This window comes from Mustela putorius, unplaced genomic scaffold, assembly GCF_011764305.1.
Source record: "Mustela putorius furo isolate JIRA1106 unplaced genomic scaffold, ASM1176430v1.1 tig00000174_pilon_pilon_pilon, whole genome shotgun sequence".
Classification (NCBI taxonomy): Eukaryota; Metazoa; Chordata; class Mammalia; order Carnivora; family Mustelidae; genus Mustela; species Mustela putorius.
Genome location: NW_025421304.1, coordinates 44359226 through 44384704, shown reverse-complemented (window position 1 = coordinate 44384704; position 25479 = coordinate 44359226). Strand labels below are relative to the sequence as shown.

The 25479-nt window shown below is 47.7% G+C and overlaps 1 protein-coding gene and 1 non-coding gene across 2 annotated transcripts; one reads left to right on the top strand and one right to left on the bottom strand.

Annotated features, from left to right (window-relative positions):
- Window positions 1–2719: 2719 nt before the first annotated feature.
- On the top strand, window positions 2720–22485 carry PRDM7 (PR/SET domain 7). The gene is made up of 12 exons (XM_045076588.1): window positions 2720–2825; window positions 3338–3401; window positions 11580–11731; window positions 12105–12251; window positions 12691–12798; window positions 15373–15422; window positions 17373–17529; window positions 18165–18266; window positions 18482–18753; window positions 19000–19067; window positions 20188–20381; window positions 22076–22485. The coding sequence occupies exons 1-12, from the start codon at window positions 2720–2722 to the stop codon at window positions 22402–22404; spliced, it is 1749 nt and encodes a 582-aa protein (XP_044932523.1). The 3' UTR covers window positions 22405–22485.
- On the bottom strand, window positions 9124–9227 carry LOC123391087. Its single transcript, XR_006605713.1, has one exon. It is a non-coding gene; the product is annotated as a U6 spliceosomal RNA (small nuclear RNA).
- Window positions 22486–25479: the final 2994 nt, after the last annotated feature.

Sequence of the window (25479 nt, the reverse complement as noted above, 5' to 3'; positions counted from 1 at the left end):
CACCTCACACCAGTTAGAATGGTCAAAATTAACAAGACAGGGAACAACAAGTGTGCGCAAGGATGTGAAGAAAGGGGAACCCTCTTACACGGTTGGTGGGAATGCAAGCTGGTGCAGCCACTTTGGAAAACAGTATGGAGATTCCTCAAAAAGTTAAAAATAGAGCCACCCTACAACCCAACAATTGCACCAATGAGTATTTACCTCAAAGATACAGATGTAGTGAAAAGAAATGACACATGCATCCCAATGTTCACAGGAGCAATGTCCACAAAAGGCAAACTGTGGAAGGAGTTGAGATGTCCTTCAGCAGATGATTGGATAAAGAAGATGTGGTTCATATATAAAAAGGAATATTACACAGCCATCAGAAAAGAAGAATACCTACCATTTGCATCAACATGGTTGGGTCTGGAGGGTATTATGCTAAGTGAAATAAGTCGGGCAGAGAAAGACAATTATCATATGGTTTCACTCATATGTGGAATTCAGGAATGGCACGGAAGATCATAGGGGAAGGAAGGGAAAACTGAATGGGAGGAAATCAGAAAGGGAGACAAACAATGAGAGACTCTGGACTCCGGGAAATAAACTGAGGATTACATAAGGGAGGGGGTGGGGTGATGGGGTAACAGGGTGATGGGTAACCTCACAGTGGGGAAGCCTGACCAACACTGCTTCAGCCGGGTGACCAGCATTAACATAGACAGTGACAAGTGTTCTTTTGTTGTACAGTGATGACAGAGCACTTTACCTCTGTGACTGCTTCCCTGAAAACCACAACCCCAGTCTAACCGTAAGAAAAACAAGTAAATCTCAATGCAGGTCTATAAACAAAATGCCTCAACACAGTCATGGTCACTGAAACAAGACAAGTCTGAGGGACTGTCCCAGCCAAGGAAAGCCTAAAGAGACGTGATGACCACATGTTGTTTGGTGTCCTATGTGGGATCCTGGAGCCAGAAAAGGTAGAACTGTGGGAACCTAAATAACGTATGGACTTGAGTGAATAATATATCAACATGTGTTCATTAATTGTGACAATTCTGAGGAAAAATAGAAAGGGAGTAGAAGTTAAAGGTCAAATAAGAGAAACCTATTTCAATGAACAGGAAGCCTAGAAGAAATGTGTAAATTTCCTAATAAAAGTGCACATTAAGAAAAATAGACCTTAAAATAAGGAGAAAACAAGCAGACCAATTAACTGTCCAGGGACCTCTCCCTCCTGCTGGTTCTCCCCTCACTGTTCTCCAGTTTTCCTCTCTGGGGACAGAGAAGGAACAGGGACAGAGCTATTATGGAGCTCTCTTGAGACCTGACCCCACTGTCTTATCTCCCCCCGAGCCATGGCCCACCCAGTGAGGACACCATGCATGGGAAGTTTCAGGGACTATCAACCCTGATGTGTCCGCTAGCACGTGGGATGGCAAGGGACTGGACATACTTACTGAAGTAAAATAAACTAATATTTTTAACGGTTGAAATAAATTAATACTTGCAAGAGGCAAGAGCTGGTTTGGCCTTGGCAGGCCCAGGGGCTCACGCTTTCACAGTGTGACTTGGACCCTCTCTGACCCTCCATCCTGCTAAGTGTTCTGGGGAGTTCCCATTCACAGGCAGAGTCTCTCTCACTGTATCTGCGGCCTCCAGCAACTCCAGGCTGACAACCACTCACCTTCAATTCTACTGGGAAGTGTTTCTCTTTCCCTTGGGTTCCATGAAAAGTCTTGGCTTTTAAGTGTCTTTGGCCTGGCTTGGGTCACTCTCTCATCCTTGAAGCCATCAGAGCACCCAGAGGACAGAGCGTGGAGTTGGGTAGACTTGGATCATACGTCCATCTTCAAGGTGGGTGGAATGGGGGGTCTGCCCTCTGGAACTGTTTGGATGGGAGGCAGGTGAGATGTGGTTCCCAAAGAAAGCTGAGATGCTGAACTTGGACGTGAGAACAGATGCTGGGCTGGAAAAGCAGCAGCACAGACTACACACGGCTGTGGCATCGGAAGCCCAAGGAAGGAAGGGGTGCACTTAGGGTCAGGGGCTGCAGCTGCCCATCCAGTATTCTTCCTGTCCTCCCACAATGGCAAGACACTCTTCCAACTGCTGAAAAAGCAGCTTTGCTGTTGGTGGAAAACTCAAGGCTCCTGCCCAGGGCATAGGGTCCTCGCATCTCAGAGACTAGAAGGCACACAGGCCTGATTCATGTCCCTGGGAGGAGGGAGCACAGGAGTCACAGCTGCCCCCACCCCACATTAATCACCCACCCCAGAGAACACACTAGCTCATTTTCTAGTCTCTTCTCTCTCCTTTATAGAGTAGAGACCAGATGTGAGGATGGTAAGGAAATTATTGCTCAGTGAAACCATGGGAGACTCAAGATTATTCCACAGCTCAAAATCCATTCTTGGCAGGCCTTCTAGGGTCATGCATGTAGCTGTCCGAGACCATGCAGCCTCAGCCAGAAACTGCCCACTTGGAGACACAGATTCTCCTATATCCTTAATTCCTAACAATCACGCATGTCAAATATTTACATTATAACCAGAGGCCAAAGGACTGCAGGGCCAGTGTGCAGTGTGGCTGTTGTGGCCACCAGCCACATTCAAAGTCTGGAGGGTTATTACTCTCTTGGAATGCTGGGAGGCCACGAAGGAGGAGTTGCTTGTCTCAACCACACAGACATTGGGAATGGAAACATCCCCAAGGGCTTCCTACACTGCCCATGGACCTGTTAAGTTACCAGGAGCACAGTCAGCTCAGTAATGGGCTGGACATTGTCAAGATCCAGGCTGGCCTGAGCTGGAGGACCACAGATGCTTGTCTGGAAGGTTGGAAGCTAAGAATTGTCCTGTCTGAGACCCAACTGTCTACTGCTGATCACTCAGATAGGACCAAGGATCCAGCCAGTGCCAGGAGGGCCCCACCAGCCCAAAAGAAGGCTCCACATGGGGGCAGGTAAGCCACTGCACTCAGTCCTGCATAAACACACACATATCTACTAAGGTGGGTCAGGTCTGGGCTGGAACCTGGAGCTGCCCAGGCAAAGTGGGGCCAGCAGTGCTGTTCCCAGGGAGTATCTGCATGAACTCTGAGGCCTTCCACACCCTTGGCCGAGGTTGAGTTAGGTCTGAAACAGGCAGTGACCAGAGCAGACGTTGATTTCATTCTTTTTCCATTAGCGCCTAGGATGGGGAGACAGGGAGTAGAAAACCCGTGGTCCAGCTCAACCACTGCTTCGTGTGTGACTCTGGGTAAGTCCTGTGCATCCTGCAGAGATGAAGAGGAGGGAGAGGGAAGAGGACCAGTTTGGCTTAAACCTAACCCTCATTTTCTGCCCTAGCTCCCTTACCGCTAGCCCTAGACCACAACCTGGACCTGCTGATCCTTACCTTCATCTCGCCGTCGTAAACATACTGCGGGAGTTTTATGTGCTTCACTGTGCTGTGACCACCATGCAAGACATGTAAAACAGAAATTGAATAGACAGGGGTAATAGTTGTTCTTGTGAGTGCTACTTACTTACAGATTTTGAAACTGTGGTATTTTAAGAAATGTGTGTGTTGTGATGGGAAATAAAATTAAATTTAAAATTTTATTTAAAAAAGAGAAATGTGGGTGGCTCAGTGGGTTAAGCCTCTGCCTTTGGCTCAGGTCATGATCTTGAAAGACCCTCGATCCGCACCCAAGAAGCAGACACCAAGCCTCCCCTGGATGCAAGTTGCAAGAGGTTTATTGGTTACACAGGCGCCTGCAGACGCATCAGCCTTCCGGAGACTGAGCGCGCTGGGCTAGGTTGGGGAGCAGATTATATAGGACGGGGTTTGGGTGGCAGGAAGCGAGCTTACAGAAGCAGATGCATGGTTACAGGGGTCTGATTGGTAAATTTGAAATCATGCACATTGTTGGGTTCAAGGCACGGACACAGCTGGTTGCTCTGGCAGCTCTCTCAACATAGCCTTGACAGCCTTGACTTATTATCACTCCTGAAGGTCCCTGTTCCTCCTTTGTCTTCCTTCTTGACAGACAGGGTGATCACAGGCATCCTGTTTGCACAGGATACGTGCTTGCCGTTATCTAGTTATGGAGGCAACAAGTTACTTAATTTCGCCTTCAGCAAGGAGAAAGAGAAAGGGGGTCTTTCATTCCCCCCTTTTTCTTTATCATGGATAGAATCTTATATCCATTCGTGTTGTTCATGAAACAAGTCAGTTTGAGATCCGGTCTGTTTAATTAGTTGATATTGCTGTGTCAGTACCATTGTCTGGATTACTGACAAGCGATCCTTCATAAACTGTACGAGTTTATTCAAGATACAGGGGCCGATGGAGAGGATTAGTAGAAGTATAATAAGGGGCCCTAAGATGGTGGATAGTAAGGTGGTGAGCCAAGGAGATCGATTAAACCAATTTTCAAACCAGCCCTGGTGGGATTCAAAATCCTTTTTTCTTTGGGCTAGTCTCTCTCTGAGTTTATCCATGGTTTCCCTAACAACCCCTGTATGGTCAGCATAAAAACAACATTCTTCCTTGAGGGCTGCGCATAATCCCCCCTCTCTCAAGAACAATAGGTCCAGCCCTCTCCTGTTTTGTAGGACCACCTCGGAGAGGGAGGTTAGGGATTTTTCTAAGGCAGTGATTGATCGATAGTTTGAACAGGCATACTTGGCGTCAGTGGAGTGGATCAGGGGACCCGCGCGCAAAAGCGGACAAAGCAATCTTACAGAAGCAGAACTGGCCGGTTAGCCCACGCGTGCGAAAAAAAGCACTATCAGGATATTGAAGGCCTGGTTACTATCAAGCCAAGGCCACTTTCCCTCTAATGAGGCACTAACATAAAGACAATTGGGAGTCTCTCCTGGTGAAATGTTACATTCCTGCTATCAAACGTAAGGTAACTTCTTTGTTGTAAATCTCAAGGACATTTGCAAACCAAGGGAGACCCCTACCCTGCAGGACTGTGATTTCTGCAAGTTAACTATTTATCATTTTATGGCAGTCAGGGGTGCCTGAGGAATGCTACACATATGGAGGGGAGCGGGTGAAGGGGGGGGTGCAAGGTGCCAGCTTTTGCTTTGTCCTCAGCCAGCCTCCTGCTCCTTCAATCTCAGGGGCCTGGGATCGAGCCCTGAATCGGGATCTCTGCTCAGCGGGGAGCCTGCTTCCTCCTCTCTCTCTGCCTGCCTCTCTGCCTACTTGTGATCTCTCTCTGTCAAATAAATAAATAAAATCTTTTAAATATATATATATTTTTTACTATATACCACTGTCCTAACTCATTGGAACCTCACAATGACCCAGAGGTGGGAATTATTCCCACTTTACAGGTGAGGAAAATGAGGCATAAGGATTAAGCGGCCCAAACACCTTACAGAGTGTGTCCGACCTAGGATTTGAGCTCAGATTCTTAACCACCACTCTGGGCTTTCATTCTAAATCACACCCGTTTCATCCTGCTGTTTCACCTTATCTCCACCTTGGTTCACCCCAGGCATAGCACTTGTGTTTTGTTTTCTTTTGTTTTAAAGATTTTATGTATTTAAGAGAGAGAACTCTTGGCAGATGGAGCGGGATAAGCAAGCTTCCTGCTCAGTAGGGAGCCTGATGTAGGGCTTGATGCCAGAACCTTGGGGTCATGACCTTCACAAAAGGCAGACTCTTAACCAGCTGAGCCAAGGCACCCCTGTGTTCTTTTGTATTGAACGCACTTTTCTCTTATTTCCAGCCGCCTCCCAGCCCCATCCTTGGATCCCTGGAAGACTGACCTTCCAGGCCAGGCAGAAGGCAACAGTGAACCACAGGCCAGAAACACCACAGCATGGAGATGACAGCCAAGCTGAGGTTGTCTGGTGATTGTGGAGGTACTAATGTGGGGAAAAAAAGCAAAAGAAATGCAGGTTAAATGAAATCTCCCTACAGCTTGCAGTCCACAGAGGGATACTTGAAAAATGCAAAGTGTGACCTTCCTCAAGGAACTCAGGGCTGCCTTGGTGCCTGCAGGGTTATGATTGACTGAAGACTAGGAGTTATGTTTTTTCAGCCCCGGCTAGCCCCTCAAGGTCCTGAGAGCCTTGCTTCTAGATTCCTTGGAGACTTGCACTATCCCTCACCCCTACTAATTAAAAAGTTTAACCAGTCATTCCTCATAATCCCAGTCTGGCTCATTCTGCCCACAGGTCCTGTTCCGGGAGCAAGGAAGGGGTGAAGGCAAAGGCAGGGAGACGCAGGAGGCCCCTAAGTCTCCCGACTAGGCTCTGAGACTATTCCAGGAAGGGAGAGACACTGAGACAGAGTGGAACAAGAGGTAGGGGAACAAAGCAAGTTGTCACAACAGTCTCAAGGTCACAAGCTTCCTGGTCAGTTCTCCGTAAAAGACTCCCACCAGAATCCCTCACGGGCAACCCACTCAGGACCCCTCTCATTCTGGAGAGCTTTCTCCCCCTTTCCATTCTCATCTCCACTTAACAAGTTTCACTTTACTTCACCCTTTTCTTTCAGTGAGATTCATTCTTGGACTCCATGGGACAAGACCCCCACACCGCTGTAATAGCAGGAGAGAGGAGAAAAGGCCGTCCCCATCCCAGTCTGAGCCGCTGTCACTGGATGGCGTACCCTTAAGGTCAGGAACCCCCTGAAACCTCCAAGCTAGGGCTCACAGAGGGAAGACATGTTGATAGGGACTGACAACCCCTGAGGGACTGTGCAAAGGCTATCTCTCAAAAGGGAGGCCCCAGCTCGGGTTCACCAGGCTTCTGGAGGCGGGCACCCAGCCCACAACCACCAGCAGAGGCTGTCAGAGCTCTGGAAGACTCAGGCTGTCTACGGCTGAGGAGGGGCTCCCAGAGGAGTTTCTGCCCATGGCCACAGGTCATGGGCCCTGGGCCCCTGCACTGATCCTGAAGTCCCAGAAGCCTTTGGTGATGGAACTCAGTGAGCTCTGCGCTCCCCCAGACCCAGACCTGGGACTGGGAGTCTGCACCATCCACACAGCTCCCCCAGTAAGACACATAAAATTAACCAACCCAGGGCCTACTTCTTGATTCCATATTGAATTATATTGATAAGACTATATACTCATTGCCAAAATGAACACTTTTAATACTTAAGTTTATAAGAAATGTTCATATCTGACAAGCTAGCCTACCCATTAGTCTTAATTATTTTCATTTCCTTGTTATTCGCTTTTATTTTTACACATTATCTTTTTAACCTGTTTGGGAAATTCCACAAAGTAAATTGTTATTTTTATAGGAATAAATTAACATATGGAGACCTGATGTGTTTATAACACTGAGTATTTCTGCTGGAGAGCACATTATGCCTTTCCATTTGTTTCTTTTCTTTCTGTCATTATCCTTTTGAATTTTTCTTATTTGTGGCCAAGTCTTGGTTTGGAGAGTTTTTTTGAAGGGGTCTAAGTTTTGTTTCAGTTTGGCTATTTAATGGGTTCTTAAACTGCACTGCATCTTATCCAACAGGAAGAGACCACCTTGCAAACATACCCCTACTTCACCTATAGTAGGTGAACTTCTCTCCGAACCCTGCAGGAGGAAGGATGTTTTCCTAGCAATAGCCTGGCCAACGAGAGACAGTCCTAACTCAGCCAAGGAGAAGTCTCGGTGCTTCAACTCCCTTTACTCCCGTGAACTTTTTGCCTATAATGGCCTTCCCAAACCCCCTTCTCCTCTCCTTTGTTCTGAGGGCCATCCTATGGTTTTGCCCTCATTTGCTAGTCCTGGATTGCAATTCTCTGCTATTCCAGAATAAAGCCCTTTCTGCTGCTAAAATAACTGGCAGCTTTATTTTTAAGGTTAACAGTGAGCACTTGAAGAGCAAGTTTTTTTTTAATCTCACATTTCTTTGAACCATAAAGCAACCATAGATGCTCATGCACAAGACCGACCATCAACTCTGCACCCACCCAAACATCGACCATACACAGATGGTCTCACAATTTCCGGAAGCTCCCCGCTCTCTCACTGCTCCCTCCACTCCCAGCCCCCACCCAGCACTCGTCTCAGGGGAACCTGAGAGGTCTGAGGGCCCTTAGAGGTCTGATTGACCACTCCCTTCATGACGGCTGAGCTGGGCAAACTTTGCCTGGAATCTGGCGGTCCTTCCTTGGTAAGAATTCTGGGGTTTGGAGCCCTACTTCAGGGAAATTGTGTTATGTTTTTAAACATAACATATTTTTTCAAAATTTAGTAAAAGCCAGAAACACTATTCCCGTTTTATCTTCTGAAAACCAGTAGGTCTTAAACTGACCCACCTCAGTGGACTGAGTGTCCTTAGAGCTGATGCTTCATTTTTATGCAAAATACTTGCATATTATTTTGAAATGCCAATAGAGTATTACCCCCACCTTAAAAGACCACCAGAGACGTGAGTCAAAGCCAATCAGCAAGGGTCGTTTATTGCAGGTTCGAACCTGGACCTCTGCACCGCTTGTTGCCGATAACGCCGAGAGGTCCAGAGCTGGGTTGGTGCAGGGTTTTTATAGACAGGTACAAACAAGTTTCGGGTGGGGCTGAGCTGATTGATTGACAGTTTGAACAGGCATACTTGGCGTCAGTGAATTGGGTCAGGGGACCCCGCGCGAAAGCAGACAAAGCAATCTTACAGAAGCAGAACTGGCCGGTTAGCCCACGCATGTGAAAAAAGCACTATCAGGATATTGAAGGCCTGGTTACTATCAAGTGAAGACAATTGGGAGTCTCCTGGTGGAATGTTACATTCCTGCTATCAAGCATCCTTGTTAATGAGATTTAGGTTTAGACTCAACTTTATTTACTTTTCCTTCTACCTCTGCCTCCTTCGGTTTTTCATGGAGGGGAGGGTGACATTAGGGCTATTGATAAGGTAACTTCTTTGTTGTAAATCTCAAGGACATTTGCAAACCAAGGGAGACTCCTACCTTGCAGGACTGTGATCTCTGCAAGTTAACTATTTATCATTTTATGGCAGTCAGGGGTGCCTGAGGAATGCTACACAAATGGAGGGGAGCGGGTGAAGGGGGGGGTGCAAGGCACCAGCTTTTGCTTTCTCCTCAGCCTCCTGCTCCTTCAATTTCAGGGTTTTTTTCCTTTGATTTTATTTATGTCTCCTTCCTTCTGATGACTTTTCTTCTTTTTTTAGTATGGAGCACTTCACAGATGTGCATGTCATCCTTGAACAGGAAGCATGCTAATCTTCGCTGTATCATTCTACTAAGCCAACACTACTTCTGATGACTTTTAGACCTACATTATTTAAACACGGTTTTTACTCACAAAAGCCACTTCCACTTTTAGCTTAAGAATTCTGAGTGGCAGCACCTGAGTGCTCAGTTAGTTAAGCATCCGTCTTTGGATTTCAGCTCAGGTCATGAACTAAGGGTCCTGAGATCGAGCCCTGGATGGAGTCCCACCTCGAGCCCCAATCCAGACTCCTCACTGGGCATGGAACCTGCCTGAGATTCTCTTTCATCTCTCTCTCTATCTCTCTACTCTCTCTCCCTCCCTCTGCCCCTCACCACCGCCCCCACCCCATGCTCTCTCTCAAAAAAAAAAAAAAAAAGAAAGAAAGAAAGAAAAAGGAAAACATGGATTCTTTTTTTTTTAATAATTTTTTTTTATTTATTTACTTGACCGACAGAGATCACAAGTAGGCAGAGAGGCCGTCAGAGAGAGGAGGAAGCAGGCTCCCCGCTGAGCAGAGAGCCCGATGCGGGGCTCGATCCTAGCACCCCGGGATCATGACCTGAGCGGAAGGCAGAGGCTTTAACCCACTGAGCCACCCAGGCACCCCTAAAGATGGATTCTATAAGGAAGGGCACAGATGGCCCAGGAGACCCTTCCAGGGCCTGAAAGTCTGGTCGAGCAAAGAATCTTTGTGCCAGGTCCACCCTAAAGACCTGCGGTCAGCTCAACGCGCTAGGCTCAGCCTGGGCTGCAGTGGACTCGGCTCCGTCTCCTGCCCTGGCCCGCCTTCACCAGCGTCTGGGTACCGAAGTCAAGGAAAACTGCCATACCGCGCCTGCGCGCTGCTGTTTCTTGACAGACACGTACTGGACTCCGAGTAGCCAATCCCCGCGGGGTGGGGCGGGACCGTCCGCGGCGGTGGGGTTCTGCCGGTGACTGACACACACGGCTGGCCCTACGCTCCGCCCCCTCAGGCCCCTCCTGCACGCCGATTGGAAAGGCTACTTTGCTTGCAGCGCTGATTGGTGGCTTCTGCCTGACACGGCAGTACAAGCCGGTGTCGCGCCGACCGCGGCGTCTCACTTCTCGCCAGGCTGGAAGCGCGCGTGGGCTCTGCGAGGGCGCCAGACCCGGGTGGGCGGTGAGGGCCTCCAGGGAGACTGACGGGAACACGGACGCCCCTGCAGTGCCCTGTGAAACTGTTGTAAACCCTGACTCTGAAACCTTCAAACCCCACCCGGGAGACCCTGGGACCCCTCACCCTGTCTGGCTCCAACTCCCCTCAGCCGCAGGGACCCCACATCTCGCCGCCTCAAGGGAACGCAATTCCTCTGCCTTGGGGGGGGGTCCTCACAGCTCGGTGGGATACCCCTCCAACCCCTAAGCACCTCAGCTGCAGAAACCTCAAATCCCTCACCCAGAGAAACACTAAATCCCTAATACTTAGAGGCCCAAATCCCCGCGAGTAACACCAATCACCCTCGGCGGAGGCACCCCCAAAACCCTCACCCCGAGACACCCGAAAGGTACGCCCACAGAGAGCACATCCCCCCAGCCTCAGAGACCCTGAGGACCACCAGCCTGCGAGCTCGGAAATCCCTCCGGCTCCGCAGACCCCAAGGAACCTCCACGTCAGAAAACCTAAAGCCGGTTCACGAGAGACTTCGGATCTTAGAACGCGAGACCTCTAATCTCTTCAGTCTCCAAGATCCCAAGTTCTCTCAGCCTGAGCATTCTCAATCTCTCCAGCCTGAAAGACCCCAGATCTTGTCCTGAGAGACTGCCAACAGCGTCAGCCTGAGGAACCCCAGATGTCCTCTGCCGGACGCCCCAGATACCCTTGACATGAGAGCCCCCAACCCCCCCCCCCCACGAGTGAGACCAAATCCCCTCGGCCCGGGATCTCTCTGTCCCTTGGAGAGCCAGACTGCTCACACCACATTTTTCCAGAATCCCCCGTGGGACATCCCGAGAAACCCTCCTTTGGGAAGCACTCACCTCCTCTCCCTGGAGCAGAGCTGTGGGCGTCTGTGGGCAGCCCCAGCCTTCAGGGCCCCCCAGGCCTCCTCCGTGCTCCTCGGGCACCTCAGGACTCCCAGCCAACGCCTCAGGACTCCCGGCAGCCACATCCCTCCAGCCTCCCTCCCTCAGACGGCCGAGCTGCAAGGAATAAAAGAAACAAAACCTAGCTCTCCTTAGGGTGTCTGTCAAGGCCAGGAGAGGACCCCCTGCCACCAAGACCCCAGACCTCGCCTGCATCTTCTAATCCTCTCTGGGGCCGCCACATGTTCTCGTTCTGGACCCCCCCCACCCCCCACCCCCCACCCCCGCCCAAATGGGGAAGACAGACACGCTCTGGGCAGTGGTCTGGGCTGTCACCCACTCTCAGCACCTTCTTCTTCCACAGGCGCTTTGGCCTTGGGGCAATGCGACCACGGACGGCCTCAGAGTCCGAGCAGGGCCTGCCCGGAGGGCCCAGCACCGGGAGCGTCAGCGGGCCCCCAGAGGAGACCCCTGAGAGAGACTCGGGGAGAACAGGGCGGAAGCCCCCGGTGAGAGGTGTGGGAGAAGCTGGGCTCCGAGCACGGTCTGTAGGAAGGTGGAGGAGGGGGTGGTGACAAGGAGCTGCCCCCTGGAGCACCACCGACTCCTGGCCTCCACCGGCGGGGGAGCCTCTCACGCGTGGGCACAGGGTGGAGGCGCTTGCTCCTTTACAGGATGGGCGAGGGGACGCAGGACAGAACCATCCGCCATGGCTCTCTGTCAGGAGACAGCTAGGGGAACGCTCCGCGCGTGTTCGCTTCACCGGGACACCCTCCGGAGGGGAGAAGCTCTTCACCGCGCTTCACAGGAGCGCTCCGAGGACTCGGGGAATGCCCTACATGTAAGGTGGGGGGAGGCCCAGCTCGAAGTCCCCACTGGGGTCCGTAAGCCACTGACGGAACCCTTTCCCAGGCCCAAGATGCTTTCAAAGACATTTCCGTGTACTTCTCCAAGGAAGAATGGACAGAGATGGGAGACTGGGAGAAAATCCGATACAGGAATGTGAAAAGGAACTACGAAGCCCTGATCACTATAGGTAACCGGAAGTGCTGGGTGCTGAGGAGCCTGGGAAACAGCCAGGCCTGCGGCCCGCTCGCCGTCGGCCTCCGCAGTGGCTCCGTCTGCTCCTAGTTCCCTTCCGTGAGAAGACAAATCTGGAGCGAAATCGTGTTCTTCCCGACCAGTCTAGGGCTCGCGCTGGCGATGCGGAACTCACCCCTGCCCTGCTCCCAGCTCCACCAGCCCCTGCCCTGCTCCCAACTCCACCAGCCCCTGCCCTGCTCCCAACTCCACCAGCCCCTGCCCTGCTCCCAACTCCACCAGCCCCTGCCCTGCTCCCAACTCCACCAGCCCCTGCCCTGCTCCCAACTCCACCAGTGGAGTCGCCCTGACTGGGTGGTACTGTCCACTGCCACTGTGCTTGGTTCCTCCTTCTGGCTCTTCCCTCTGAGGACCAGAAGTCTGCTTCTTTCCAGGTCTCAGAGCCCCTCGACCGGCTTTCATGTGTCACCGCAGGCAGGCCACCATACCACGAGTAGATGACACTGAGGATTCGGATGAAGAATGGACGCCAAGGCAGCAAGGTGAGGGGGCCAGGGAGATGTGGGGTTTCCTCCTGAAACCCAAGGTTCAGGGCTCAGCTGTATCTCCGGGGTCAAGAAAGGAAACTCTTTCCTTAAAAACATAAACTCAAGATGTAAAACAGCATATCATATAGTAAGAGGGTATTCATATAAAGTTTTTTTTTTTTTAAGATTTTTATCTATTTGACAGACAGAGATCACAAGTAGGCAGAGAGGCAGGCAGAGAGAGACGGGGACGCAGGCTCCCCGCTGAGCAGAGAGCCTGATGCGGGGCTCGATCCCAGGACCCTGAGATCATGACCTGAGCCGAAGGCAGAGGCTTTAACCCACTGAGCCCCCCAGGCGCCCCCATATAAAGTTTTTAAATGTGGACAATAATTATATCATTTGTAAATACACTAATAGTGTATAATAGTTGGTAAACATATAAAAACAAAAGAAATGCCAAATTCAGAATAGTTATCACAGAAAATGGAAAGGGTGGCAAGTGGCTCTGCTGTGTCTTGGCTAGTTATCTCTCTTTTTTTAAAGATTCCATTTATTTGATTGATTGAGAGAGAGAGAGAGCACGTGCACAAGAGACCAGGTTGGGGCAGGAGCAGATAGAGAGGGAGAAACAGACTCCCCGTCCAGCCGGGAGCCTGAAGCAGGCCAAGGCCAGGGCCCTGCGTCATGACCTGAGCTGAAGGCAAACACTTAACTAATTGAGCCACCCAGGTGCCCTATTTTTCTATTTGTTTTTGAATTTTAAAAAAGAAGTTAAAAGCTATAAAGATAAAAATAAAAAATAAAGATAGATAATTGTGGCAGAATGTTGAGATAAGGCTGAATGGTGGTGGATATATAGGTTTTACATATGATTCTCCACACCTTTTTACATATTTAAAATTCATCATTCTTTTTAAAAAGGCTGTTTTTCCTAAACATTATTACCTAATGAAAGGGAAGTTATAATTAGACATACAATTAGACTGCAAGTCCACCAAAGAGATAATCTCCGTGATTCCTGTCACTCAGTTATTGGATTAAATGTCTTAGAAGAGAATATGACGAACATATGTAAAGAGACATCCTTGTTTATGTCTATTTAATCACACACATAATCGTGTTACCCCACAATGATCCAGAGTCTTAATTCTGGATGAGGGTTTGAGGTAATTATGGAAAGGTCCATCTTCATTTTTTTTAAGTTTTCATTTTAATTCCAGTTAGTTAACATACAGTGTTGTTACATTAGTTTCAGGTATGTAATATAGCAATCAACACTTCCATGCAACCTGTGCTTATCATGATAAGTGCACTCCTTAATCCCCATAACCTATTTAACGCATCCCCTCACCCACGTCCCCCCTGGTAACCGAGTGTTCTCTGTACTTTGGAATTTGTTTCTTGGTTTGCCTCTTTTTTTCCCCTTTGCTCATTTGTTTTTTTTTTTTTTAAAGATTTTATTTATTTATTTGACAGAGATCACAAGTAGGCAGAGAGGCAAGCAGAGAGAGAGAGAGAGAGGAGGAAGCAGGCTCCCAGCAGGGAGCCTGATGCGGGACTCGATCCCAGGACCCTGAGATCACGACCTGAGCCGAAGGCAGCGGCTTAACCCACTGAGCCACCCAGGCGCCCTGCTCATTTGTTTTGTTTCTTAAATTCCACACATCAGTGAAATCATGTGGTAATTATCCTTCTCTGAACGACTATGTCACATAGTATAATACTCTTGCTCCATCCATGTTGTTGCAAATGGCAAGATTTCATTCTTTTTTATAGCTAATATTCATATATATTATATAGAGATATAGATATATTTATATGTCTATGTATATATAACACATCTTCTTTATCCATTTGTCAGTTGGACACTTGGACTGTTTCCGTAGTTTGGCTATTGTAGGTATTGATGGCATAAACACTGGGGTGCCTGTATCCCTTTGAATCAGTACTTTTTATTCTTTGCATAATGTCTAGTAGTGCAATTGCTGGATCATAGGGTAGTTCTATTTTTAACTTTTTAGGAAACTCCATTCTGTTTTCTGGAATAGCTGCACTAGTTTGCATTCTCACCAACAGTGCAAGAAGGTTCCCCTTTCTCCACATCCTCACCCTGTACTGTTGATTGTAGTCACTGTGACAGGTGTGAGATGACATCTTCTGTAGCTTTTATTTGTATCTCCCTGATGATCAGTGACAGCGAGCATCTTTTCATATCTGTTGGCCATCTGTATGTCTTTTTTTGAAAAAAAAGTCTATTCATGTCTTCTGCCCATTTTTTAATTGGATTATTCATTTGGAGGTGTTGAGTTTTATAAATTCTTTATATATTTTGGATAGTAGCCCTTTATCAGGTATGTCATTTGTGGGGTGCCTGGGTGGCTCAGTGGGCTAAGGCCTCTGCCTTTTGCTCAGGTCATGATCTCAGGGTCCTGGGATCAAGCCCTGCATTGGGCTCTCTGCTCAGCAGGGAGCCTGCTTCCTCCTCTCTCTCTGCCTGTCTCTCTGCCTACTTGTGATCTCTATCTGTCAAATAGATAAATAAATCTTAAAAAAAAAAAAAAACACTGATTTCTTATCACTTTATAGTCAGACCTTCTTGGGTGGCATTCAAAATGGAGCAGAGTAAACACCAGAAGGTGAGTATTTCCCAAAACCTGTGGACAAGAAAATCTTTCTCGTGGATTTAAGCACAGGTAAGAATAGTAGCTGATGCCTTCCTTTCCTGATCTCTTTAGCACAATATCCAATATCTTCATCATTTTAATAGCTAATAAAAACAGCAATGATATTAGCAACCACTTGTTTTATTTTCACTGCACTTCAGACTTTAAACATTCACATGAATAAACTTACTTAAACCTTACAACAACCCTATGAGGTGGGTACTATAAATATCACCATTTATAGATGAACAAATTAAGACAAAGACATGTTTGATTATATACCTGAGATCACAGGACCAGTGATAGTACAGTCTAATCCTAAGCTCCTTCTCTAAACCACTTATAAGCTCATTAAAACTTTCAGAGTTTTGGGGGCACCTGGGTGGCTCAGTGGGCTAAAAGCCTCTGCCTTCGGCTCAGGTCATGATCCCAGGGTCCTGGGATCAAACCCCACATCAGGCTCTCTGCTCAGCAGGGAACCTTCCTCCTCCTCTCTCTCTCTCTGCCTGCCTCTCTGTCTACTTGTCTGTCAAATAAATAAATAAAATCTTAAAAAAAAAAAAAAACTTTCAGAGTTTTGTAAAATTTGCAACATTCATTTGATGATTTCAACCTCAGTTCTTTTCTATTATGCTAAAGTGAGAGATGAGCTAAGACCCTCTAAATAAGAGAAGCTTACAAATATACTAGCAATTCATGCACTGGATGATCCCAGATGCAGAAGCTAGGCTCCTCCTGCAGAAGATAGGCTCTGAGAGCCTCCCATTCTAGTAAGAGGAAGTATCTCCCAGCCCTGAGTAGTTTCAGGTTTGCTGATTGAGAAACAACCAATAAAATGACTTCAAGATTTCATATAGGTTGCATAATATTCATTAGAAACTCCAGATAGGTATCTGGAACTGATCTAAAATGCTCATACTTGTAGGAGAAAACAACAACTGCTTCCTCTGAGCTCTCATTAGACAACTCTCATTTTGTTCAGAATTATTTGTGTAGACTGCCTCCACACGGCAAGCTCTTTCTTCTCAGAAGTCCCAGGCCCAGCTTAAGGCACCAGAGGGCCCCTCAATGTTTTCTGCATGAGAAACTCTGCATTTACAGATTAAACAAAAAATAAAAAGTTCGAGGAATACTAAAAATAATATCTGTGATTTAGATTTTGAACATGGGCACAATTGAGAGGGTAAATTGTAACCTCTTATTCTGACTATATTAAATACCTCACCAAATGATTTGATGATCATTATAATATTTTCTGTCTTCTACAACATTAAGAATTAGTATATATACCAATTTATAGATCAGGAAACTGAAGAGACTTAGCTGGTGCTACAACCTTATTCAAACAAAATTGACAGGAACCAGCTAATCTAATTACAAATAGTCTTTCTTGGATATGGCAAATGGAAACTTTAGCATCCTTTTTCTTTCTTTCTTTCTTTCTTTCTTTTTTTTATGTTTAGATCCATTTCTACCAACCCTTTGTTTTCTTCCCCATCTCTCTACTCATGTCACCTATTTTCCAGTTGTGTGCCGTCCCCTCCATTTGCCTCCATTTCCTCCTCCACCAAATATCCACTAGTTTACAGAAGATCTCCTCTTTTCCTCTACGAGCCCTCATCACCTTCTATCTCACTATCACAGAGGATAGTGATTCTCCAACTTGTCTTCCCAAGTAATCTCCCTCCCTCACTCTCACTTTTATGGAGAAATTTAAGGGGAAAGAGCCTTAAGCCATGGGTTCTATTCTCATATTTGATACCCACATATGCCCTTTCTTTTCCCTCTAGTATTCAGACTCTCTAAGTATTCCCAAAGGTTGTTGAAGTACTAACTAAAGTAATGCATGTGAAAACACACCATAAGCCTTAAAGGAATAAAGAAATGCATGTTGTCTTTTAATATGTGATTCTCACATTGAAGGGAGTACCCAGAGCGCCATTAAGTAATGAATCTAGTTTGAAGGAATTATCAGAAACAGCAAAGTTGCTGAACACAAGTGGCTCAGAGCACGACCAGAAACCAGTGTCCCATCCTGGAGAAGCAAGTACCTCTGGACATCACTCCCTACGAAAACTGGGTAAGAAAAAATAATATGGGGATTTTTAGTCCCTCTAAGTTCTCCAGAAAGGTTGATGAATACAATGTAGGTATGTGGGACAGACTTTGCCTAGGCCTGGGTTTAAGCTAGACTTACCTGAGACCTGTAGTTAACATTGAGGCCTTGGACAAATCTTATAAATTCTCTGAGCTCCTGAATTCAAATCTGTAGAATGAAGATAAAGATGTATAGCATTAATTTGAAGGCATTAATTTAACATAAAATAATTGACCCACGCAAGTTGTCCAATAAATCCCTTGGTGATAATAAAAACCATACTTTCTTGGTGTTGAATGCCCAGGCCCTTGCTCAATGCCTGACATGTAATGTGCCCTCAACAAATATTTTCTGAATGAAGAAATATGTGAATGAACCATTTTCTAAGAGGAAAGATTACAAAGATTAATCTGATAATGGTGAAAAAAGTAAAATTGAATTAGCCATCTCTAGTCAGTATGGAATCTTACACTCTGAATAGTTTGGGGACAGCAGAGAACAGAGTATATAGAAGGACAGGTAATAATTTATCAAAGGAGATGGTATGTTTTCTGACAAAACAGGAACTAACACTCCAGACCCCACCAACCTCTCTCACATATTCTTTTCCAACTCAGAACTCAGGAGAAAGGATGTTGAAGTAAAGATGTATAGTCTACGAGAAAGGAAGAGCCTTGCATACCAGGAGGTCAGCGAGCCCCAGGATGATGATTACCTCTGTAAGTGGCCATCTTGGCCCGACTCTCAAAGGAATTTGTTCTCTCCTGATACTGTAACTGGGTCTTGTCTTCGGGTCCCCAAATTATCCCCTCCCTCTAGTGACTGGGAGTACAAGGTAGAGGCCAAATGATGTGAGTGTTGGGCTGTTTTTGAAACTGCTCAAGTCCAGGAACATGCAAAATCCTTTCCTAATCCCTGTTGCTCTCGCCTCCAGATTGTGAGAAGTGTCAGAACTTCTTCATTGACAGCTGTGCTGTTCACGGGCCCCCTACATTTGTAAAGGACAGTGCAGTGGACAAGGGGCAACCCAACCGCTCAGCCCTCACTCTGCCCCCTGGGCTGAGAATCAGACCATCAGGCATCCCTCAGGCTGGGCTTGGAGTATGGAATGAGGCATCTGATCTGCCATTGGGGCTACACTTTGGCCCCTATGAGGGCCAAATCACAGAAGATGAAGAGGCAGCCAACAGTGGATACTCCTGGTTGGTGAGAACCATCATCTCTTCCCCCACCCTCTGGCTTCCCACAACCCTCCTATGGATTGGGAGGACATCACCTTCTATGTGGATGGGGGTTATAACATGGCTAGCTCTGTGTACTGAGTGGACTTTGCATGAACCTGGAGCTCCTACTTAAAGATCAGAGGGTAAGAGTAGACATAATCATATAGACACAAACAGGTTCCTCCCTTGTGAGACCCAAAAGTCTTTAATTTCCCTTTCTCAAACTCAGATCACCAAAGGAAGAAACTGCTATGAGTACGTGGATGGAAAAGATAACTCTTGGGCCAACTGGATGAGGTAAGGCCAACAGGGTTCTGGCTTCCAGAGAAAACATTCACCGTCACAAACCCATGCTCCTTTCCTTCTTGTCATGCCCCCTCAATGGTCTCCCTCAATCCTCTGTTCCGCATTTTTCTCCTTATAATGCTCTTTCACTTCGAGTGACAGTTTTGGTAAAAAGGAGCTAAGAACATAGTATATATCCACAAAATATGCTAGATAAAATTTGAACCCTGAAAAAACCCCTGAGGAGCCCAGATTCATGAGGAACGCTGGATTCACACTTTAATTTATCGACTCAACATTCATGAGCAATTACTGTGTTCCACAGTGGAGTTCATTACTTACACATAGTATGCAACCCATGTCCTATGGAAGACATATTGCAGATAGACAGTAGAGAATTGACTTTAGGAATATTTAACTATAATCTCCCTACTTTTCAAGGGCACACAGTGTAGGGATAACCTAGAACAAGGGACCTTTAATGCGTGAGGGCAGCAGCTCTTCCTAGCCTCAGTTCTAGTAGAACTGGTTCTGAAACCTGTGTAAAAATGGGCTGCAGAATGGCCACAGGCCTCTGCACTTCATGATCCAGCCCCTTTCCTTGAGGGGCTCACAGGTTAGCAGGGGATGCATTATGTGAATAAATATTGTTTTCCTTTGTTGTTGTGCAAGACAGAGAGAGCTCCAAGGTTCTGTGGGAACTTGGGGGATGCATGCTTCAGACAGGGTATGGGGAGATTGGAGAAAGGCCTCTAAAGGAAGATAAATTTGGGCTGAGTATGGAATGATGCGTAGTGGTCTAGAAGCAGAGTCCATGATCAAACACCATGCTATAAAACAGAACTTAATTTAGAGTTTAGAGAAACTAGATGTCACTGGTCTTTGTGACCAATCAAAGTGATGGTGAGTCTGGAGTTGGGATTTGAAAAATGGTTAAGCAGGCAAGGGGGAGAGCCTTCTAGGCCGACTGAGGGCAGTGAGCAGAACTTAGAGATGGGAATTCATAGGCTGTTTTGACGGGGGCTTGAATATGAGCAGGGCATTCCCTGAGAAGCAGTGGGGGAGTGGGCGGCGTAACAGCATGGAGGCCTTCAGGTGGTGGGAACTGACCTCCTCTGGTCCTCTTTCCCAGGTATGTGAACTGTGCCAGGGATGATGAGGAGCAGAACCTGGTGGCCTTTCAATATCGCAGGCAGATCTTCTACCGAACCTGCCGGGTCATCAGGCCAGGCTGCGAACTGCTGGTCTGGTATGGGGACGAGTATGGCCAGGAGCTGGGCATCAAGTGGGGAAGCAAGTGGAAGAGCGAGCTCACGGCAGAGAAAGGTGGGCACCACTGCTCTTCAAAACAGAAAGAGAAAGAAGAGATCTCCTGGGCAGTTTCCACAGTCCAACTCTTAAGTAGAGTAAACCCTGTCTAAAGTCAATGCAGTTGCAATTCCGATGCATCAGAAATAATTCAGAATTCACAGGCATGGGACTCTTAGGGACATTTTTTTTAAATTTTTAATTTCTGTTCTGATTTCTTAAATACTTCATACACAAAATATATAATAGAATATACTGATTAAAAAATTGTAGAGGCAAAAACAAGTTTTCAAGCACCTACCGGCTCTCTTACCAAGGCAGTTTCTTCTGCCCTTTTAGCTCTTTCTTCTTAATTTGCTCCATATTTCTTTTTTTTTTTTTTTTTTGGCCCCATATTTCTAAATGATATCTGTCTGTTGGTGTGTACTCACCCACAATTCAGGTAACTGTCATAGGAGTCCCTACTCTGTGCCAGACAGGCTTCCAGGACCGAACAAGGTTTTCAGAGTCACTGCTATTCAGCAGCTGATGACTGAATGAACGAGGAAACACGTGCACATAGGTATGCGTGTGCATAACAGCACACAACAATTAGTGCTCTGAAAATCAAGCTAGTCCTCAGAAAAGTGTCTGGGGACCAGTGTGAGGGAAGGGTGAGTGCAACAGAGCTTGGATAGGGAAGGGCTCTCCCAGGAGGTAACATTTGAGGTCTGCAAGCGCTTGTGAGCAAAGGATTCCAGGCAAAGGGTCCATCTGGACGGCTGCCCCGAGGCACAAGAGAGGTGGGTGTGTGTGGTGTGTGGCCGAGAACTCCCTCCCACCCCCGGACAGAGGAAGCATAGGGGTCAGGAATGGAGGTCAGAGAGATCCACAGACTTCCTAGAGCCTATGGTCCATGCTGACACACTGGGGGTTTTCCTGATTGAGATGAAACAATGGTGCAGTTTCCAACTGGCAAGTGGTGTGTTCTGTTTTAAGATGATCCTATGGTTAATTTTGGAGAAAGACTGCAGTGGGGAATCCCCTCCAAGACTACATCATCTCTAGGTGAGAGAAGATGGTGGATTGGCAGGAGATGGATGGCGTTGGGGGTGATAAATATCCCCATAACTGGTTGGGAAAATATTTTGAAACAGGACTTCCTATTGTATTTGAAATGGGCTAAGACTGAAGGAAATAAATACAGTATGAAGGGTATATTTTTATATTATGATTTGCAGAAAACTAAAAAAGAAGCAATTTATAACATAGTTGGGGCAGCAGGAGCCAGAGCCCTTTAGGCAATGAAACCTGCGTGAGTGTCTCGTCCAATCTACATCCCACTTTCTAGTAGAGATCCAGACGCACACTGGTCCTCAGTTAAAAATGTCCTTTTAAATGGGGAGACTCAGGGTTGTGTTTACTCACACATTCCATTGAAGTCACCCAGAGTCACTGCAAACGCTGTCACAGAATCATACAACTTAGAAGGTGCTTGTATGTGGGGAAAGGTCACTGTCTGTCCATCTATATAAGGAGGGAAGCTGCCTCTGACGCTACTTGAAGGTACCTAGTCTGTGTGATACGTAGAAAAGCCCCTCAGTATGGGCTTTAGGATTTCTGAGGAAGATGTAGTGAGTAAAAATGGAATGGAAGAGTGAAGGAACCCTTGGCAGGAGACAGAGCTTGCATTGTCAACACAATAAAAATGAGTACCAGGGTGGACTTACCAGGAGACAAAGCACACAACACAGCCAGTTGCATCAACATCTACCTGACCCAAAATTTCCTTTTTCAGCAGAACCAAAGCCAGAGATCCATCCCTGTCCTTCTTGCACTCTGGCTTTCTCCAGTCAGAAATTCCTCAGTCAACATTTGGAACGCAATCACCCTTCTCAGATCCTCCCACGAATATCTGCAGGGGAACATTTCCAGCCAGAGGATCCCTGCCCAGGCGAACAAAATCACCAGCAGCAGCAACATTCTGATCCGCAGAACTGGAATGACAAAGCTAAAGGTCAAGACGTCAAAGAAAGTTTCAAACCTTTGCTTGAAAGTATAAGGCAGAGGAAAAATTCAAGAGCCTTTCCCATCCCATGCGAAGGACAAACAGGGTATGAGGGAATAGTGGAGGAAGAGCCCAGCACAGGCCAGAAACTGAATCCAGAGGAGACAGGAAAATTATTCATGGGGGTAGGAATGTCAAGAATTATAAGAGTCAAATATAGAGGCAGTGGGCAAGGCTTCGATGATAGGTCACATCTCAGCAGACACCAGAGAACACACAAAGAGGAGAAGCCGTCTGTTGGCAAGGAGCCGAGGAGGGAGTTCATTCATAAGTCAGTCCTTGTTACACACCAGAGGACCCACACAGGGGAGAAGCCCTACGTTTGCAGGGAGTGTGGGCGAGGCTTTACACAGAGGTCACATCTCATCAGACACCAGAGGACCCACACAGGGGAGAAGCCCTACGTTTGCAGGGAGTGTGGGCGAGGCTTTACACAGAGGTCAAATCTCATCACACACCACAGGACACACACAGGGGAGAAGCCCTATGTTTGCAGGGAGTGTGGGCGAGGCTTTACACGGAGGTCAAATCTCATCAGACACCACAGGACACACACAGGGGAGAAGCCCTATGTTTGCAGGGAGTGTGGGCGAGGCTTTACATGGAGGTCACATCTCATCACACACCAGAGGACACACACAGGGGAGAAGCCCTATGTTTGCAGGGAGTGTGGGCGAGGCTTTACATGGAGGTCACATCTCATCAGACACCAGAGGACACACACAGGGGAGAAGCCCTACGTTTGCAGGGAGTGTGGGCGAGGCTTTACACGGAGGTCAAATCTCATCACACACCAGAGGACACACACAGAGGCTTTACCAATAAATTGCATCTCCATGACCAGAGGAAAAATGTAGCCACCACACACTCCATACCCCAGCTCTGAGGGAGGTTCAGAGGAAGCCTACTGAGGCCTTACACCCTAAGAATATAATGAGAGCACATATAACTGATTAAAGAAATTCTCTACTTTCGGGACAACAGATGAGGTATACAAACAGGGGAAGGTTCCTTAAGTGCTCTGGAGATGTCGACACCAATCCCCTCCATGGTTTTTTGCCCTCCTGTTCTAATAAATTTCATGTTCATATGAATCTGAAGTCCACATCATACACCTCGCTCCCCTCTTATCACTGAAAGCAGAAGGCTCCAGGAGGGCGAGATGACTCCTATTTTTGGTCCACGTCTCCACAGGAAGATTCAGCCCCTGGAAAGGAGTAACTCAGGAGTGAATCTAGTTAGAGCACTGAAGAACCAATTTCTGGGCCAGGGAGAGAAATCAAGGATTTGACACGGACTCATCAGGGAAGGGAATTCTCTGGTCCCTTGGGATGTGTGGTGATTTCTCCTCATAGACCCCTGCCCTCAGCAGAAGCCAGGTGAGGAGGGTGGCAGCAGACTCCTCTCCAGGTTTCCTCCCACCTTTGCAGCCTCAAAGGTGAACATGAAGGGGAGACATGGGCATATGTGTACATATACGTACCTGGGCATGTGCACATCTGTGTGCCTGGCTCCGTCTGGGACCCCTCCTCTTTCTCACGCTCTCCTTGCGATTGGCATCGCCTGTGCACAGCATACAGAAACCATACCAGACTGGGGTGGGTTCGAGTCTCAGCTCTGCCCTCACCAGCCGTGTGACTTAGGGCAAGATCCTCTACTTCTGTGTGCCCATTTCATCACCTAAAGAATGGGGATGGTAACTCCAGCCATCAGGCTGGATGGTCCAAGCTGAGTAAGCACGGACACAACCCAGCACAGAGATGCTGAGAACGCAAGTCCCTCCCGCTTTGTTGCTCTCACGCAACGTTCAATGGCCATGTGTTCAACGGCCTTAGTGCTGCACAGGGGAGGACAGAGAGAGCCCAGAGGCCAGGGAGGTAGAATCAGGGGCCGGTCAGGTACCACTGCTTTCTCTGCACAGACTCAGCTACCCTGAGAAGGAGGGGTGAGGTCAGGGATGCATTTTCCTCCAGGCCACTGCCCTCCCCACCCAGCCTGAGCAGCTCAGAACCCTGCAACACAGGCAGGCAGTACAGACAGTAACCTGTGAAACCACACCCTCACTGACCCCTTACTGAGAACAGACTCTGGGCTCCGCATCTGTAGGAAATGGACACCCTGTGAGTCCCTGAGCCCCTCCCTGCCCTATCCACAAGCAGCGCCCACAAAGCCTGCGCTCAGTTTCTGCAGCACACCTCCCTCACACCTGGGCCCTTGCTGTCTTAATGCATTTGCGCATAAACACAAACCCTATGGTTTAAGGCACAACCGAGGCAATCTTGAAATTCTCAATTACTTTATCTTTAAACTTACGAATGGGAAGCAAAGTCTGAAAGAACAACAGAGCAGGAAAGATATGCACAGCATTGGCCATTCCTGGCTGTTCCCACTCACGCATACGGTCCACAGCGCCCCGGGATCACAGAATTCCCACAGGCACAACAGGTGGGAGGTAACGGGACAGGAAGTGAACACAAAGTATGTTGCATCCACTACTGGGCACTCGAGGGTGCTGACAGCTTTTCTTAGAACCAGAACTCACTTCCAATACAAAGAGGAGGCGATGGTGTTCTAGGAAGCACACAGATGAGGGCCACTGTCACATCGCTCCTGCCGGAGTGACCTCCCTGCTTCTGAGGAAGAAGAGCTCATTCCAGCTCCTGCTAGAATGGCTTCGTGGATGCTGAATTCCAAACCTCAACCCTCCCAGGAGATACCAAAAGGACTGCGGGCCACGTGGGGGGCACCAAACCCCAGACCTGGAACAGGGACCCTTCTTCTGTCCCTCTCCCCGTGCTGGGCTTTGCAAGAATCTCTACATAAACTGTTTGGATTTCGACAATAAATATTCATTACTATTTCCTCTAGTCCTGTGTGCTTTTGTAAAGAAGGTGCATATTGGGGTCTTTCATTCCCTGCGGGGGAAGTGGAAAGGGGAAGATTCCCTTCCCAACACAGCATATGCTCAGAAACCCCCCAACCCTCCATGTTCTGGGACTTTTGCATGAGCCCTTGCCAAGGGGGCAGAGTTCGCAGTAATGCCAGCGGAGAAACTGCCCTGGAACCTAG